This window comes from Rissa tridactyla, chromosome 2 (genome assembly GCF_028500815.1).
Source record: "Rissa tridactyla isolate bRisTri1 chromosome 2, bRisTri1.patW.cur.20221130, whole genome shotgun sequence".
Classification (NCBI taxonomy): Eukaryota; Metazoa; Chordata; class Aves; order Charadriiformes; family Laridae; genus Rissa; species Rissa tridactyla.
The window spans coordinates 24,048,253-24,067,977 of record NC_071467.1 but is presented as its reverse complement, the minus strand read 5'-3'; the positions used below and the strand labels follow the sequence as shown (position 1 = coordinate 24,067,977).

At 39.7% G+C, this 19,725-nt stretch overlaps 1 protein-coding gene across 3 annotated transcripts in view; it reads left to right on the top strand.

The window, feature by feature from the left end:
* Positions 1 to 19,725, top strand: part of VPS13B (vacuolar protein sorting 13 homolog B) — a 480,344-nt gene that overhangs the window by 446,255 nt on the left and 14,364 nt on the right. For all 3 annotated transcript variants that reach the window (XM_054189533.1, XM_054189532.1, XM_054189535.1), the window contains exons 50-58: positions 469 to 657; positions 1,079 to 1,225; positions 2,339 to 2,622; positions 4,178 to 4,305; positions 4,908 to 5,107; positions 7,583 to 7,701; positions 8,921 to 9,744; positions 14,253 to 14,429; positions 15,358 to 15,528. In XM_054189533.1, the coding sequence (XP_054045508.1) occupies positions 469 to 657; positions 1,079 to 1,225; positions 2,339 to 2,622; positions 4,178 to 4,305; positions 4,908 to 5,107; positions 7,583 to 7,701; positions 8,921 to 9,744; positions 14,253 to 14,429; positions 15,358 to 15,528 (2,239 nt within the window). The remainder of the gene's footprint in view (positions 1 to 468; positions 658 to 1,078; positions 1,226 to 2,338; positions 2,623 to 4,177; positions 4,306 to 4,907; positions 5,108 to 7,582; positions 7,702 to 8,920; positions 9,745 to 14,252; positions 14,430 to 15,357; positions 15,529 to 19,725) is intronic.

The window sequence follows — 19,725 nt, the reverse complement described above, 5'->3', positions numbered from 1 at the left end:
CAAAAGAGGAAGATTCTTTGAGATGTCTGCCTTCCTGAATTCAGAGTTTTGTGTAGTGGATCTTCTCACATACCTTAGCTTGGCCACGCGCATGCTTTTTTATTATGACCCCAATATTCTTTATTTTTGAAAGAATTAAAATAATTTGACACAGCATCTTGTTAATTCCAATTGGACAATCTGATACTTCCTGTTCATTTTGCCATCTTTTTTTCCCCTCTGTATGTCTGTTAATAAACAAAAGGTCTGCCTGTTAACACGTCTCCGTGCAGACTATGGTCTTGATTCCACCATGAAGGATCAGTTCCGTATCCACATTGTGGTTTCATCTATCCTTGTACCACATAGAAAGAATCAGAGAGAGAAAGGAAGGAAATGATATGGACTTCCTACTGGAAACTACATTTAACTCTAATAGAAGTGTATCGAATTGTCAACAAGTGATAAATGGTCATTTTTCACTTGCAGGAAGCTTTTCAGGTTGGAATATACTGGGCAAACACTAATACTGTGCACAAATCAGTGGCAATTAAACTGGTTCATAATGTGACTTCCCCGAAATGGAAGGATGCCGATAATGGAGAAGTGGTAACATTGGACGAAGAAGGTTTTGTTGAAGCTGAAATAAAACTTGGTGCTTTTCCAGGTCATCAAAAGGTTAGAAGAAAATTATCATGATTTATAACTTTATCATTTAAAAACGAAGTCACGTAGCAGATGAAAGTAATCAAATGTATGCAGTGTGAAAGCTCCTCCCTAATTATGTTAATACATGTAAAACAATGAGAGAATAAACAGTGTATGAAGCATAATTTAAAAAATTAGATTGCCAAAAAATGTTCTACCCCACTCATCAAGATAATACAGTATCTCCTGGAAAAAGAATTAATGAATTCTCAATCTTGTTCGGAAAACATTGACAGATGCAACTTCAAAAATATGTGATGTGGCTCCAGTTACGAAGTGCATGACTATAGACAGGATTTCCACAGTTGAAAAGAAAATGGCAGTTCTGTCACTGTATTTCAATACCTTTTGTGGTTTTGTGTGTGACATCATCATTTTTATTATCTTACAGTTGTGTCAATTCTGCGTTTCTTCGATGGTTCGACAAGGTATACAAATTCTGCAGATAGAAGATAAGACAACAATAATCAATGATACCTCATACCAAATCTATTATAGGCCACAGCTTTCTATTTCCAAACCACATTCAGGAGAAGAGGTAAAGCACTCGCGATTCTGCTGTTGTTTGTCATCTGCGGTACATGGGTGTTTAGATTTGTATGGTCTCAGCTGCAGATAGCAGAGCTTGAACAGAAATTTTTATACATAATAACGATAAAGTATTTTATATCATTTTAATTTAAAATACAGAATCCTGGGTAGTAAATTCAACTCCAGTAATTAACTGTGATCAGAAATCTGTGCAAAGCAGGAGATTCTTGCACATTGCAGAATTAGTTCTGCCTGTTCTCCATCTGTTCAGGCACTAATGGCCATTTCTGTAAAATAGGCAGCATAATCCGTAGTAGCTGTTGAAATTGTTCTTAGAATTTTTACTGAGTTCGCGTGTAAAAGAGGTATATTGGCCTGGCAGGCTGAAAACTTTTTGTTATCCTTTTGGGAAGATTCCAGTTGTCTGAACAATGCTGCAGAACTAGAGACATGCCCAGAGTTTATGTATTTCAGTGAACTGCATCAAATCGTGAATATCAGTTTCCTAATAATTGCACAGTATATTTAAGGACTAGCTTACAGGAACCAAAATGTATGCATGGTCAATATATTTTAATCAACCATTTATACATATTTATTGAAGATTACATTAATAGTAAAATATGTGGAAAGAATTCTCAGGGCTCAACTTGCTAGAGGAGCTGGCAGATAAACAAATTTTTTAAGTCCCCTATTTCTGTATTGTTTTCCTTCTGCATTAGTTCTCTTCCCGTCGATATCTACATTTGCGCATCGCGCATTTTGTGGCAGTCTTATGGGATGGGGAACTGGAAGAATGTTGAGGCTAAAATCTATTCTTAGTTTTATATCTATAAATGGGTTTTCTTCTCACAGTTATGTTACAGTAATGTAACTGATGGTTTTGGTAGTTATGTTGTGCAACTGAGTGTGGACTGTAGATAACTGTGCTCAGTTAGTTGCATAAATATACCTGGAGACAGAATTTGGCCAAATGGCTTTCAATGCGATGGACTTAGCACAACCTTTAGTTAGTTGTGGTCAGTTTGCTACTTGAGACTGTTCTGTGCAAGATCGACGTGAATAAACTTTCAGTTAGGAGTCACCATGTTGTGCTACCCCCATCCTTTTTCCTTTCCAGGACTTCCACTCACCAGACAGTACGGTGTTCAGCGTCAGCCCAGCCGGGGCACCACCCAGCGAGATGCTGAACGCTGTGCCCTGCTGGGACCTGATGTCAGACACCGGTCCCTTAGCGGCGGGGGAGCCCCTCACTGAAAAGCGCGTGCTGCTGAGCTTCAGTCCAGGCGGCTGCGCGGGCAGTGGCGAGCTGTGGAGCCTACCGGCTGTCATTAAACAGGAGTTTCCTAGACAGAGTGTGGCGGTGCCCACAGGGGTTTGTGGTGAAAGTGGATTTTGTACCAGGTACCGTACGCTTGAACAATCATGAATTGTTGCCATAAAGCCTCAGCTAGTAACAAACCATAAGCGATTAATACAAAAGTCAGAGTAACACATGCCCCCCATATGTAAAGGCAAGTCTTACTTTAATTTAAAAATTGTTATCTTTTGATGGTTTCGATGCTTTTATTATAAATGGTTTAATGTTATGACCATGTACAAGTTGTACAATTTTTATAATGTATGAGCTGCTATTTTTTTACATGCATACAAAATAAGAGCTTTAAAAGTTTATATTCGAGATTATGGTCTTTTTTAATTTGTGAGTAACAATTTAAGAGTTCGAAGACAGTGTAAAATAATACAATACAAAAATTTAGGGTTTGTTTATAAAAGGTAAAAATATATTTTAGTAAGAATAATAAGATGATAAATAGGAAAGCCAAAAAAGGGATGAAACTATTTTAAGGCTGCAACAAGGAAAGATTTCCAAGTTTTAAAGCTTGAAATATCCAAATGTGCACTCCACTTACAAACAAATGCATCCAGCTAGTTAAAAATAACAGTCCAATGACTTCTCAGGTATGGCCAGCTTTAATTCTCAGACCTGATATCTGAATCTATTCATGCTTATGCTGGTATAAACAAGAAACAATCTGCTGAAATTAGAGAAGCTACATCAGTATATATTACCAGCCATGCGATCTTTCTCTTGCTTGAAGTGCATGACACCCTCCAGACCCTCATACGGTTCCTCTGCAGAGTCTAAGAGGGTGTCATTGTGGAAACTAAAGATTCTCACGTGGACTTCAGATTAAAAAAAAATGTAAAATGCAAAGAACCAGGAAAGAATTCCTTATAATTCAGAGACAGGCATAGAGGATCTCAAGTTCCTAATCAAAATTTCAGACTGTTTGGATTTTTGAAATCACAATGAGATGAAGTTTTTTAGAAATAGCTAACAAATTTGCACAAGAAAAAAAAAAGAATTTGTGTTTATGTGTGAAGGCATTTTATGTAGCTAATGAATAGAACTCAATTAATTTATTTTAATTTTGGAAATTTATGTAGTGAGGATCCATAACATTAACATTTGAAAGGGTGATGGCATTGTGGATCGTTCCAGGGGAGCAGTCAGTTACAAATTTATGTATTTGTTAAAAATACCTTTCATGTGTATCAGAGAAGTATGCGTGCAAATTCTTCTGGAAAATTTTAAAGATTTATGTTGAAAATTTGGGCCTACAATCTCATGTTTTTAATTTAATATAAATCTCTGTTGGCTAGGGCTCTCATCTTGCAAACACACATGCTCAATTTAACTCATGAGTGGTCTCTATGAAGTGATTTCTTCTCTAATGTTGTTTTTCGTGCCATTTCCACGTGTTCCTGTGTTTAAATATAATACTCAGTGGAGGTATGTGCTTGCCTAAATGTATATAAATATCTGTGGAATTGGAACTTGATCATAAAGAACCTAACTGGTGCTAGTTTTGAATGTTTTTAATTGCCCAGAGTAATAGTATGTAAAGATTTAATCCAAAACACGCATAATCAAATATATCTGCTTCTGTTTTAGAGCTATAGCACTGACTTATCAAGAGCATCTTGGCGTGACGTACCTAACACTTACAGAAGATCCTAGTCCTCGTATAATTATTCACAATAGGTGCTCCGTTCCACTGCTTGTAAAAGAGAACTTCAAAGGTAGGTAGTATGCAGTAATGAAAAACAGTGCACTGTTGTAGTATACATTATTTTACTGTATCTCTAATACAAAGTTGAGTTCAATATGTCTTTTGGTTACAAGACCTTGATGCCCTCATAAAGGTCTGTCTCAAAGTGAGAGCCTCTGGAAGATACTGAAGCCTGGAAGCTATTGGAGCTGATTGTGAGGTCAGGAGTATGAACTTACAGGCTCCAGGCTTTTTGGTCTCCCTGGTTCCAGCTGTCAAGGTGACTTGGCTGTAGGAGACTAGTAGGTAGTGGAGTTTTGTTGACATCGGTTCAGTCCCATGGAACATTTAAATCTCAGATTTGCAAATGTTACACAAAACATACTGCCAAAATTCCAGTTACAGTGTGTTAATGTAATGATCAGTGGAACATGATTTATGTAAATCATAATGACATAAAACAGAAAAGGAAGAAAACCCAAACACATAAAATTCCAACCAATAGAAAAGTAATGTTTTTATTTATTAGTAATATTTCAGACAGAAACTTCCTCGTTTGTGTAAGCACAGGCGAATTTTGATTTAATATGGGTTTTAGAAAGCCCTAATCTTGTATATTTTATAAAATTTCAGATACACCAAAGTTTGAAGTTTATTGTAGAAAGGTTCCAGCTCAATGTTCGGTTCATCATGAACTTTACCATCAAGTCTCCAGCTATCCAGATTGCAAAACAAGAGATTTGCTGCCCAGCATTCTTCTGAAAGTGATGTCGTCCGATGAATTAGTAAATGAATGGAGTGATATTGTGGACATCAACAATCAAGGAACACAAGTAAATCATTATAAACTATTTCCTAGTTCACAGCATAAATGGTTGTCTTCCTGACCTGGTTGTCTTCCTGGTTTGGGGTTCTTTTTTATTTAAGTCTTGGGAGTTCTTCTTCCTAAGCCCCTTCCTGTGGAAGTTTTAGAATACAGATTACCTTCTTCAGTGGCTGTTCTTAAAAAATACAGATCAAAAATACGGGTTTTTAGTGCTGAGTTTTTTCACTTCTTATTAATCAACCTGGTGTTCCACGGAAAAATCAGCCCTGAAAATTTCTGGCCCCTGTAAGCAAAGAATCCCAGAGGATCCAGGAAAATCCTTCAGTTTGGTAACACAATTTACCACAGGATTTTTATCTTTACATCTTGTAGGAATTTTCACTGTCATTCTCCCTCTATGGCTTCACAGAAGCTATGCATGTCTTTCTAAAACCAAACAAAAAACCCCTTTTCTTTTCTTCTGTTATTTTTCTCCTGTTTTGAGGTAAATGAAAACTTCCTTGACTGGAGTAATTCTTTTTGATGGGAATTTTTTCCATCTTTGAAGTCATTAGTTTACATGGAATCAACATAAACTGCTTGGCTCTTTGAAAGAAATACTAGTTTCAGATGTTTTCCCTGGGGACCAATCACAAAATGCTCTTGATTATTGAGTGTTATGTTATATAGCAAGTAGTTCAGTTTCATTCAGCAAGCCAGTCAGGCAGCGCAAGGTTTCAAATTTCAGTCATTAATGTTATGCCAGACCAGGCTTCTTTATAAGTATCTGGCTCCTAGAAGGAATCAGATGCTAAGACAACATTTGGGGATCATTGTCTACTTGAAGAACTCCCCAAATAAAAAGTGCAGCCTTCTGTTATTGAAGTTTTAGGGTTTACACGTAGAGAATTTCCCCAGGATTTCTCAGTCAGTCTCTCTCTTAGAAAACTCTAAGTATAAATAAATGAGGAATATGCTAATAGCTTCACATACAACTGGGTTCAGATTGTGAAATAACTGGGATTTAGAGGATCTTAAGTAATTTTTACTCTTTCTACCTAGTCACAGATAAGTACTTCTTATTCTATTAGAAAGAAAGTTTTATTTACTAAAATTAAAGTATTTATCATCAGAATTACCCGAAATTAGAATTAAAATTACAGATCTTTAAGGTCAGTTAGGGTTTTTTTAGAACAATGAGGGTGTACTGAAAATTCAGTAAATGTCCTTCTTTATCCAATTCCATCATGCAGGATTGCAAATCTCTTTCAGATCAGCAAAGGATTAAAACTGACATATCAAAATTAGAAATTCTCTTATATGTAATTCTCAGAAGAATAGGACATAATTTGATGAGAAAATTTAATTATCTGTACGTGTACACTCTGTACACTATAAATAGTGTAATGAGAATCACTTAAAGTGCTGATCCTACTAAACTTCCAAGTGCTTTTCCTTCTGGTGACTTGTTAATAGCAGTAAGGATTCTTCAAGACAAACAACTGTTTATTTTACCTGTGCTAGCCCATTATCTTTGTGTTATTTCTTGAGCTTGCATTCCTTTAAATTACAGCTTCTGTCATTACAATCTAGTAAACAATTGTGTTGGTAGTAGCGCAACAAGAAAACAAGGACCGCTGTGAGTTTTCCAAACCTGAAAAGCCTTAATCTTTTATATTCTTGAAAAACGCAAAACCTGCACAGAAATATTGCAGAATTAAGCTCCAAAAACAATACATCATTTATTTAAGTAGAATATTTATTCCTAAGGACAATTTGTTCAGCATGAAAGTTTGCACATTTGTAAGCAAGACACAAACCTGTTGTCAAGTTCCCATTTTCCTGCCTTTTTAGACATTTTACACATTCCAGTAGACTTTTGCTATTTCTTTGTGGCAGCACCTTCCTTGTGAAGGTGTTCTCACCAAACCAGTATAGATGGCTTAAAAATGTGTTCAGTGTTGAGTTGTTAAGCAATTCTTCATGAATCCAAAATGTTACTTATTTTTTAGTCTTCATATGTTTTGGATCATCCTATCAGCCATTCATCTAACTGGCTCTGAGCTAGGCCATAGCAACATAATGTTAATTTAGGGTTTGTTTTCCAGAGGAGAAGGTGGGATTTTGCAGAGCTCCAGGAATATGCCCTTCTCCTTAATCCAAAATCACAAATCAAAATTTCCTATTTATTCTTCTCATATAACTTCCCCCCTCCCCAGCACATGTTGCTTATTTCTGGAGAAGTTGTTTCTTATTAGAATGTATTCAGTTATACAGTTTAAGGATGAGGTGCAAATTTCATCTTGCTGTACAACTGAAATACTTTAAGTATCAGAGCTGTTATTTTCTGAAGTATTGAAAACTGTTTCTGTTTTTTCTGAACAGTATCATGATTCGAGTAGATCATCTCAACCAGAGGGCATTTAATAGCATTGATTCAAATTATGACATTAAAAATAGTAATTTCAGTAGCATTCCATGTGTTTCTAACTCTCTCCACTAGATTGTGTTCTTAACGGGCTTTGGCTATGTTTATGTGGACATTGCTCATCAGTGTGGAACAATAGTTATAACCTTGGCCCCAGAAGGAAGAGCAGGACCCGTCGAGATCAACCTCAACAGGTACATAAAGCACATAAAAGATGATAAAAAGCATTGCAAAACAGTGCTGAGAAGTCAGTCAACTTTCTAAGTGTTAACTGACTTATGAGCTTTGGCTTAACTGTTTGTTTTGTTTAATACTGCTGCATGCGCTATGGCATATGTTTAGACCATACGTTATGCTTTGTATATCACAGCTAAAAGAGGACAATCTAACATCAAAAGTTATGTCACTTTAGGGTAAAACTAAATGTCTGATACAAAAAGAAGTCCTGAGTTGTTCATTAAAAAAAGACATTTTCCATCATAATTAATTTTGATCGTGTTCATTCAGTTTAAAATGTATTTTGTTAGGTCCCGCCATCTGTATTTGTACAACCTCCCACTAAAATTGGTAGGAAGCTTGATGTGCAAGAGCTGTAGAAATAATCTTACAGTCAGTGATTAGCTGTACTTTATGATAGTACTCTTCTTTAAAAGACTTCCCCACTTCCATAACACACCACAACCTGGTCCTCAGTTCCATTCAAGTGCAGTTATAATGCTGTTTCCAATACCTGTTTCCAAGATGCAGGATGCCTGGCCTCCAGCAACGCTGTTACAATTAGAGTGCAATTCGTTGTACTGTTTTTATTTGCACTGTAATTAAGTATTAATCCCTGAGGAACTGGTCATTGGCAGTACATAATAGCCTACTTGCTAGTTAAACTTGGCAATGGGCAGTTAACGCTGGAGGGGAGGAGGTCCTCAATGCCATGGGTATGAAAATGCTGTTGCAGCTTTGTTGGGGGGCACTCGCTGCGTGTGATGTGCAATGAATTATCCATAATAGTAATCTTCAGTAGTGGCTCCCAGAAAATATTGTAGCAGCTGAGGCTGTATGCGAATTACCAGCAAGTTGTGTCTGCTGTTGTCTGCTTTAATATCTGGCTCTGTTGCAAATCCAATAGGGAATTGCTGTGTACGTAGAGACGTTCCTGTCCAAACTATCCTGTTAATTGATAAGAAAGAAAGAGGAAACCTGGCATAAACGTGTAATATCCCATTTCTTAGAAGGCCCCCGGCTGGTACCCACTGTGGTGATTAAGGCTGACAGATCCCATTATCATTAACAGGACTTGCACAATGAGTTTCCCATGTATTATAGGGAACGTCTCTCCTGATAGTTTTTTGAGAAAGCAAGATGCCAGGTGAACTCAAAATACATGAAGTAACAAAACTTCTTTTCCCTCCTGTCTAGAAGTCAAGAGCAGACCCTGTCACTGAAAATGTTCATCAGTCAGTTAAGTCTTGCTGCATTTGATGATATTACAAACCACAAAGTATCATCTGAACTTCTGCGTCTCACAGCAGACAACGTTTTCCTCCACATGGCTCCAGCCACCAGCTACCTGAGATCCTTGTCACAGGAGTTCCAGCAGGATGCCATGGAAGGCCTCCCACAATTTCATAGTCTCCAAGTGTATTGTGAAGACTTGCAACTGGACAATCAGTTGTACAGCAAATCCAATTTCCACTTTGCAGTCCTGCTGTGCCAAGGAGAGAAAAATGAGACCGTGCAGTGGTCCAGAGTGAACAACCTCATTGTTTGTAATAAAGATTTGGAAAGCTATAAGGAAAACTGCTTTATAAAACTCTGCATTGCTTTTTCCGAGGAAGAGAATTTCGTGTTTCACGTGAATGACCTCAGCTTTGAGCTCAAACCAGCTAGGCTGTATGTGGAAGACACCTTTGTTTACTACATTAAGACTCTGTTTGATACATATCTTCCAGAAAACAAAATTGCTTGTCGATCCATGAATACTTCAGATACTACCCTGATACTGCCTGAACAAGTGAGAGAGCATGCAAGAGCTTTAGTCAAGCCCGTGAAGTTAAGAAAATTAACAATACAACCTGTTAATCTTCTTGTCAGTATTCATGCTTCGTTGAAACTGTATATAGCCTCAGATCACACCCCTCTCTCCTTCTCTGTGTTTGAACGAGGACCCATCTTCACCACTGCCAGGCAACTTGTCCATGCCTTGGCCATGCATTATGCTGCTGGAGCGCTTTTCAGAGCAGGTCAGTACTTTTCCATTACATGTAGCATTTTTATTAGGTATCAGGATTCTGTGATTGTCTCTCAAGCTGAATAACCTAGATGTTAGCCATACAATTATTGTTTTCCTCAAACACTGTTTGATAATGATATTTTCAGACACCTTTCATGTCCTGCCATATGACAAAAGGGAAATAAAATGGCTGAGCAGACACCAGTGAAGATTTGTAAAGTTGTGCTAAACATTAGCCAGCCGCCTGAAGGCTTTACAAAACTCTGAACGCAGCATAAAAATGTATTCTAGCTGGCTTAGGTTTTGTCATTTTATATTATAGCACTAGGCAGAATCAACCCACATTCCTCACATAAACTCCCCAAAACTACATTTAATCAAATTATTCAGCATGTTGCTCTGCATTCAGGAGTAAATTACAGCCCCGAATGTTGTTTTGTTGTTAAAACTCCTTTTGGCTGCAGTTTATGATTAGGAATCTGTCTTTCTTCATGCAGCCTTCATGCTAAACTGGCACACAGATGTTTGTTGTCCTTTGATCCAAGAACTATGAAGTTTGCTGTTACTAACTTTTTTCCATATAGGATCAATAGTGAGCAATTATTAAGCTATTAGGTTAGAAGGTACATTCTCTTTCCCATAAATATTAATTTAGAAATAACGAAATTTGCTCTCTGCTGTCTTAGTGTGGAATGGAATTTGTACGTGAGATAGCAGGAAGCTCCTCCATGATCACACACAAGTAATATACTCCACACTGAACCATGGAATTTATTTTCCTGCAATACTAATGGTCAGATTTTCTGAAATCCTGATGCTTCCATTCGTGCTGCAAGCATGGCTGTGACCTGATTTCTATGCACAGTTTCCAAAATTGTACATATGCATTTCAGGTATTTTTAAATAGAGAGATGCTGATCTGGTCTTTGACTGCGTGCGTACCTGCCGTGCATAGCTGATTATGGCAACTGCGTACGCCATTGCGCACCGGAACATTGTGCACCGATTCATTATTTTCTTGCATTATTTTGCTTGTAAAATTTTCAGGTTTTTCTGTTTACCACTTGTTTGGATTTGTTTTACAGTCAAATCCCATAGTACAAAAGGGCAGATGTAGTTTCTTCCTAATTAAGAGTGAAACTGTGGCCAAATGTGGTCCACGGTGTGAACGTTTCTCCCCACAAGTGGCTCGGAGTGGTGATACAAGTGGTGATAGACTGCAGCAGGAAATTGGGGTTATACTGGCTTTTCATCTGCAGCATCCCAGGTGAGGCACAGCTGCTAGTGAGGGATTCCTGAGCCTGCTCTCGGGCTTTCCTCCTGTGCTACCCTTGCGGCGCACAGCAGTGCACAGGCCGCTCCTTGCTCTTCTTGGGCTTATGATGTAGCTGCAATCAAGCAGGTTTAAATATTAAGAAATTAGGTTTGCTTCAGTGGAACTGCTCGTCAGGAAAACACGTAGGCGTGTATTTAGTTACTACTTAAATCCTACTCAAAGCGCTGAAACTGAAATGTATTTTTTGAAGGGGGTTACCACGATTAAAATGGGGAATTGGGTTGATTAATGTTGACCAATGTTAATGTTGATTAATAAGATGCTTCATTTTGAAGAGTTTGTGACACTTGTCAAAAGGCTGAGTATGTCAACAAAGTTAAAAAGGAGGAAAAAATCAAGCAAAAAGCTTTATATGGACTGCAAACTCTGAGTCCTTTCCTCACCATCATGTGAGTTACACTTCTTGGACTGGTCTCTTATGGAAGAGGACCTCACTCTCTTGCATTTTAACCACATTAATGTGCAAAATGAGGGGTTATTTGACCCCCCCTTCTGCTCACCATTGCCATATGCGTAAATCGTTGTAGAGTCTGCACAAAGAACATTCCCACACAGCTTTGCTTTATATTTCAAGTGGGATATAGTCTTATTTTGCCCTTAGCTGTGTGCAAGACCGTGGCTGCCCTGTGGGAGGGGGCAGGATTTGCCCCAAAGCCTGCTAAAGGCGGTGTATCAGGCTGCACCATGTGTTGCAAAGGAGCATCCAGAATCCATGTCTTGTAAGCAGTGAATGGGGCTGGAGACCTCTGCTCAAATATGCTGATTAGCATTGCTTGTCTCAAATTAGCAAAATTTGCAATGGAAAACTCCCATCCTTTTCTAGTTAAGTAGGCTTCTATTTAAAAGTTAATAAAATCCTATTTAAAAATATTACTAGTATCAGCCAGATCTAACACTATAGTTTCATATAAAGAGAATGCGGTGGCTCTCTGCTGATACAGTCATAATTATTTCATATTGGTGGATATAATTACTAAGCATACTTTGGGAAATGGTAACCTGACATAATACTATATTCCTGCAAAGTAAAATGCAGCACAGAGTTTGTGAATTTGAGGGATTATTCCTGATTCATCATTTTCCTATTCCTGACTTACTTACTCCCACACCTTCCTCCTTGGGTTGGGTGATCCATACCGGCAGTGAGGAGCCATGACTTTTGCTCTGAGCGTTGGCCAGGGAGAGTCAACCTTCCTGGAGGTTGCACGTTCCTCCTGGGTGCTCTCCAAGGGTGAGCATGCTCCTTCCAAAAAGTGACAGCCCACAGACCAGAGCCAGACTGCAACAGCCCATCCCTGGGATACCAGGCAACCCCTCAGCTTTGTGTTTAACCAGTTTCATTCCTGGTTTTACTCCAGTTTTCATTCCTGAACCTACTGTCTGGCCAAACAGGTGAGTGGAGTTGGAGTCTCCAGTGTCCCAGCCTGGCGGTGCCTGCCTGGGGTGCTGCAGGGCAGCAAGGCACTAACCCGCAGTGTCATGCAGCCCCTTGCCGTCACATAACTGTCTCGGGACAAGGAATGCCAAGAACATTTAAGAAGAAAAAAAAAAAAAAAGGCTGGTTGTAAGGGATTATTGCAACGTTATTGATCAGAAAAAGCAGAAAGAGCATCTCTTCCATCTGTACACGCTTCCCCGCCACTCCAGCTTTTCATCACTTCACACAGTGGCAAGGATAATTTGTTAAAAATACTACAGCGAGGGAGTCGCAGGCCCAGCCTGGAGTGCTGGCTTCCCCTGGTCCCCAGCAGGGAAGGACTGCCAGGGGGATGCTCCTCTCCAGGGCAGGCACCGCAGGGCCACAGTGCTCGTTCAGCTCTGCTTGTCGTGTTGCCAGTAGTACTTGTTTTTTGTTTTCATAGTCCATTCCACCCTCTCCCTTATGTCCACTGCGGTTCCCGCTTTTTATACTACGTATACTGGAGTTCTCAACCTGCCAGGGCTGAAATGTGGGACAGATTCAACAAGAATAATAGATTTTCCGGGAGCTTAGAATGATAGTATGAGATTAATTCATTTCATATGAGTAACATTTTCTCTTCTGTTCAGTTTCATGATTCAGCCTTCCACAGGAGTGACTGGGAGGGGTTACTAGAAAACAAGAAAAGCATCTGGATAGCAGGAGTTCGCGGTGACGAGATGGGGATGAGGAGGGCAGCGCAGATCAAGGGCCCTCGGTGGGAGAGCAGGAGGCCAGTCTGTCCATCTTTCAGTCTCCTGGCCCCGTGGCGCCTTGTGTCGCTCAGACAGTGCCAGTTGAAATCCGTGGTCCCAGGGCTCAAAGACCAGGCAGTTCCCGTTTAACGTTTACTGCCATTTCTGAATAGCTCTCTCCGGGCTGCCGAAAAAGAAGTTATGCAGCACTATTTCCCTAATAAATCTGCTGCCAACCAGCCTGAGAAAGACAAGACCTGCAAACAGCCTTCCAGCAGCAGATTGCTGCGCGCTCAGCCGTCCAGCAAGCTGCTGGCAACCCCGCATTTATATAGGAAACCAGATCCGCAGATACCTCTCCTGGGATATGCATAAGGAATACTCCCCTATGAGTAACCTAATCAGCATGTAGATGTCATTGCTGTTTACACAACTGTACTAAGCAAAAGACATTTGTCTGGCTTTCACTGCACTCTAAAAGAAAATGATCAGCTTAGAAGGGTTGGGGTGGATTTAAAATAACTTCTTAAGCACTTGTCAAAAATCTGCATCCCCTTTCCTAACACTCCATCAAGCAATTGACCTCCACACTCCGGTAAAGCAGTACATTGTATCAGTGTAAACTCCCTGTCACAATTCTATCACATAGGGATGTGAAATCACAATGCTGCCTTATAGCCTCTAAAACCGACCCCGCGATCTGGACTTGCAGTCCCGTTCCTCCATAGCTGTGAGGCTCTAGCATCCGCCTCTCTAGGACACTTTTAGCAGAAATACGGGAAGCTCCTGGAAGGAAGTCATTCTAAAGCTATTTGTGAGTTTGCCAAAAGGATTTCTTTGATTTACGAAGTATGAAAGATTGCCATTTCTGAATTCATAGTGGATGAGTTATTTCCCGTGTTTTGCTCAAAGGAAGTTCATAATGCGATGAATTCTAGTGTGAAAAAAAGAATTAAGGAATAACCTTTTCACAACTGCTGCTTCTGCAGTTTTTGCAGCCGTAACATGTGTCTTGTTTCTCCACACAGGCTGGGTTGTCGGATCGTTGGAAATTCTCGGAAGCCCGGCTAGTCTGGTGAGAAGCATAGGGAACGGCATAGCCGATTTCTTTAGGCTCCCTTATGAAGGGCTGACCAGAGGCCCAGGAGCATTTGTCAGTGGAGTTTCCAGAGGAACAACATCATTTGTAAAACACATTTCCAAAGGTAGAGCTTTCACTTTGTTGCTCCAACTACTGCTTTGTTGTTGTGCGTTGTTAAAGGATGTGTTAAGGTTTTAAACAATATTGCTTGCAGCTTTATTTGGCGTGCTAGGCTGCAGCAAAATGCTGGGAGGGTAACAAAGCTCATATATAACATCTTATGTATTAAACAGATCACCACTTAACTACAGTGTGTAAGAATGTTTCAGAAACTTCAGAATTTTAAACCTCCCAGTGGGAAGCAGAGATTGGCTCAGCCGGTATTTCATGTGATAACTGCAGAAATATTAAAGGTGTTCTGTACTTCTGCTAACCATCAGAAATTCTACACTGTGTCGCCTCATCATATTTATTATTTCTTTTTTTTCCAAGGAAAAAAAAAGAAAAGTAGATACAGTTGTCATAACTGTGTGAGTAGGTGGATAGGTTTTGACAGCAGGGCTGGGCTGGCCTGAGAACAGGAGCAGCTTTTGTTTTGCGAAGTCTGTACACACAGTGCCATCGCGTGGCTTCCAGCCGCCCGGAGAGACGGCGGCGCAGCTGGCCCAGCCGCTCGCTGCTGCTCCAGGCTCCCTCAGGACACGTCCTCCCGGGCTCCTTCTGTAAATATTTGTTGATCTTTCCATCACCCCCCACCCCAGCCCACCCCCCCGCTTTAGGTTAGCCTTACAGAAGTTCGGGAACTAGAGAGGGATGTTCGGATGAGCTGCTGTTCCCACCGGCCAGGCAAACCTGGTGCAGGCTAATGTAAAAGGCGTGACGTGGACCGTAGGAGCAGTGTGGTATAGTAAAGCGTGTTACACATGGGCGACTTTTCAATTGACTTGCTGTTCTGCTCGTAAGCTTAGTATTTCAGTGAGGCATAGAATGTCTCCATGTTTTAAATTAAAGCATTTTGATCCAGACCCAAATGTATATCTCCATGTATTTAGGTACACTGACGTCAATTACCAATCTGGCAACAAGTCTTGCTCGGAATATGGATAGGCTGTCACTGGATGAGGAGCATTACAACAGACAAGAAGAATGGAGGAGGCAGCTTCCAGAGAGCCTGGGAGAAGGACTGAGACAGGGGCTGTCTCGTTTAGGCATTAGCCTTCTAGGTAACGTACTATTAAATATCAAGTTGAGCGATAATGCTGTTTTCTGATCTTCTCACCAGCCGTTTCTCCATGTGAGTTATAACTGCAAAATCTGTTTGTTTTAGTGTTTTCTTGTGAAATAGCCTCACAGTATGTATATGAAATAGTTTCTTTTCATCAAGGTTTAGTAACTTTTGTTTTCATCAAGGTTCAGTAACTTTTGTTTCATCAAGGTTTAGTAACTTTTGTATAGGCTTTTTGTTGATAAAATAATTGCAGTTATAGAACAAGTTTACACTGTCTTTGTGAAATAGTATTTTCGTTGGTACGTGATGTATATCTGAGAAGAAAAGAATAATTCTGCGTTGGGCAGGGTGACTTGTAACTAAGTCAGCACGAAGACGTCATCAGGCTGATGTTTACTTTCCAATGAGTTATAGGAATGCCTTACGAACCTGCTTGGTTTTGCTGCACTGCAGATATCGGGGATTCTTGGTTTTTTTTGAAAACCACTTGAACTTAGTGCAGATGTTAAGTAAGCTTTGATGAGGAATTCTGCTTTAACAAAAAAACCCAGATCATCCTGATTCAGTGTAATTGTATTCATCAAACAGCCAAGTGGTTCGGTTAGAAGTGAAGATTACTCTGGCCATTTCAAAACAGTACCTAAACATTTGAAAACTAACCCGTACTGGAAAAAATCTCCGCGAGAAGTTTTGCAGTGAGGGGCTGGATTTTCTAGGTTACTTCTACTTGTCACACAGCAAAGGAATGCAGAGCTGTATTGTTTGGCAGAGTTCCTCAGTACGTATTAAAGAGTATGAATCCCTTAGAGATCAAAGTGACCAAAAGCAGTCCAGTGCAAAAGGTTAGAAGAGCTGAAGCTTGAAAGGATTTGTCCTCTTTCCTAATCCTCAGTAGTGTACACAACTCCTAAATTTGCAACCGCAACCCTGAAAGCCCCAAAGAGGAAGTGGTAAAAATGTTACAAGTTTGGGTTAAGTTACTGGAAATTATTTTAAGCAATAACATTAGATGATGTGAAGCACTGTCATTTGATAATGCCTGTAAACCGGCAAGCGAGTGTCCTGGGAGAAATGTGCATAAAGGAGAAATTTCATATATTAGTAGCTACTATCCCAATAGTAAGCTGTTACTGGTGTTGCAAATCAAAGGCAGTTCAGGGAAGGTTTTATTTTTCCTTCTTGTTTTATTGGGCTAAGGGCAGGCAGGTTGAGTAGCTGGAGGAAAGATTATACTTTTAGAAGCACGGTGTCAGCCTGGTGTATGTGTGCTGGTGGAATGATTTGGTGAGCTTGGCTCAGTTATTAATGAGACAGCAAGATAACGTGGTGGCTATCCCCTTCACCGGCACACCCGAGCCCTCAGATTTAAAAGCATCAGCTGTACAGCCTGAACTAAGAGCAAAACTTTGCAGCTTTGGCTGTAACAAGGCAAGGTTTCTGCTGTTTGGGAAAGCCGGGAACTTGTAACATGCATGCACAAGTACACCATGCCTGTACCTCCCTGCGCACAAGGCTTCAGCTGTTCATGGGAGTACGCCTGAATTAAAAACAAAACCAAAAAAAAAACCAAAAAAACAAAGGAGTTAGAATTTCGGTATCCCTGATTTCCTAAGAAATCGGACTTCGTGTTAAAAACTGAGAGCTTCATACTAGCATTTAAACAGAGCTCCTCCACAAGCTGGGATCTTGTTCTTAGTCCTGCTGTTATTATTTAGAGTTTCCTCCCTGTTAAATACCTCTGTGCTTAGCAGTGGAGGCAACAAAGCACTCAGATAAATAGCTACGGTTACTCTATAGATGGACTTCACAAGTATGGGATCTCTCACTAACGGAGGAATCAGAAATGTTCCAGTGAATTTGTATCAGGCGTACTTTTTTTATTTAAACCTGATTTTTAAAAAGCTTTTAAAAAAGCTTTTTAAAATTTTTAAAAGTCTATATACACAGCAGCATTCACGTAAATTGTGATGAGACCTAAATTATGAATAGACCTGCATTTCAGTTTTTACAAATGCATCAGAAAGCTGTTTCTGTTCTGACCATTTAGTTCAAAGAATATTGTGGCTTCCCAAAAAAAAAAACAGTCGTACTTGAAGAGAGGTTCCACCGTGCTGCTTGCTTTCACCGGCTCGTTCAGAGTAAACATGAACATGCTTACTCTAAAAATAACCCCAGGTTCCTCATACATAACGAAACAAAGCGGAGCTGCTATGTTATTTTCCTTCACAGGGATGAAGAGTTCAGATGAGCCCAGGAATGCAGAGAGCAACACCCTTTGGAGCCATAATTTCTATGACTTTCTAACTGTAAAATTGAGAAGTGTGAAAAAGATTTCTAGGATAGTCAAAGTACTGTCACGTTTGTAGAAGCTATCTGACGCATGCGAGCAGCTTAAATAATTGCAAATGCAGATGTTGTGCCTAGGCACAGGCATGTAAGAGCCCTCAGTTCACCGATACGTTGCGGTATCTACGCAGAAAGAAGAGTTTCATTTCTGATTTTTCTGAAAATCTGGCTCATGGTGGCCCTGATTCAGCAAAGCACTTAAGCATGTGCTTAAGAGCTTTGCTGAATTAGGGCCAAAATCATGTACTCTTGTCTCCTCCTCAGTGCAAGTTGTTCCCTGTGGTACATTCTTAAGTGCTTTGTCCTGTCTCATTTTAAATGACTCAAGTACTGTCAGGGTGTTGTTTGATTTGATTGTTATCTTTGGCCAGCTGTCATCTTCTTTTCTCGTTTGGGGGAGACTTCTGGGTCATTTTAGTAGCATTTGTGCATGAAAAGAAGCAAAATATTATGATAGGTGTGGTTTTTCTTCTATACGATTAGAAGAAAATGCAGTGAAATTTTATTTAAAACATTTAGATGATTGTCACTCCCCACCAAAGAACTATCTTTTGAATTTTGCATGACGGAGTCAAGCTTAAAATTATAATTTATAACGGTGTAAAAGAGGATATTGAAACTACAGGATTTATTTTCAACTGCTAGTGAAAAATATTGTATTTAAGTAGCTCCCTTTACGAAGTTTTCTTCTATTTCTGAATAACCAGAAAGCTGACAACTATTAGAAAAGCTATTTTTCACGATGGCAAAAGTGCTCAACGCTTCAGTTACTCCTTCCTGCTTTTGGTGAAAATGAATTGATAGTAATACTGACTGACAGTGTAGCTGTGCTGCTAGAGAAGGTAAAGCCTGGATTTCAGAAGCTCAAATTTTTGTTATTAAGGGTGGTGGTTGTTGTTTTTGCTGTGCAACTATCACTTAATCGAGACCAGTCTACGTTTGCCTATCTACAAGCGAGATACTAAGAGCTAACCCTGAAGGTGTGTGCTATTCCACACACTAATTCTGCAAATATATTAAAGCACACCAACAGGTACTCTTTTCTTTTAGCTGCATTTTTATGTGATCTTTGCTGTGATGAGACTATGCTTCAGCATAGTTGTGGTGTGAAACACTTGCGGCAATCCTGAAGGAAAACAGAGGAAAGAAAAGGAAGCAAAATGGTTTCAGCGTGGCTAGCTTCCAGCCTCATGGCAAAGCATGGCCAGTTTCTCCTGGTGGGGGATTTTTTCCAATTATTTCTTGGTCTGAAAGAGTTTTTCACAAGCAACCCGAAGCTTTTCTAAGTTCTGTAGGCGCTGCGTTCACCAAACATTGTCAGTCTGTGCGTGAATCAGTTGCTGCCCGTAATCAAATTCTCCTTGAAGTAATACAGTGATATACTCTGAACTATCTGAATTTTGTAGTTATCAAAGTATCTTTTTTATGGTTACTGAGCAGCATGTATTAACCAGAGTGCACCCCAGCTGATGTTCAGCAGATGTTATGGTGTTGCTGGAACCTCTTTGGTCCAGTAATGGAAGAATATGTTTTTGTTTTGTTGCTTTGGTGTTTAATTTTATTGAGGTTTTCTTTATACATACATAATCTGTGTGTACATATGCGGACATGCATATAAAATTGAATGCCTAGGGTAAGGAAGGAAAGAAAAATGGAGAATGGTTTCATTTAAAAAAAAAAAAAAAAAGAAGGATGGGCAAGGGACATTACAGTGAAGGGACAGGGACAGCAGGAGGACACCATAGTTGTCTCTAGACTGTGCATGGGAGTGGGAAGGGAGGAACCACAACATGTGGTTTCATGCTCTACCTTCCTGATACCCTACTGAAATCTGGGGAGAGAGACC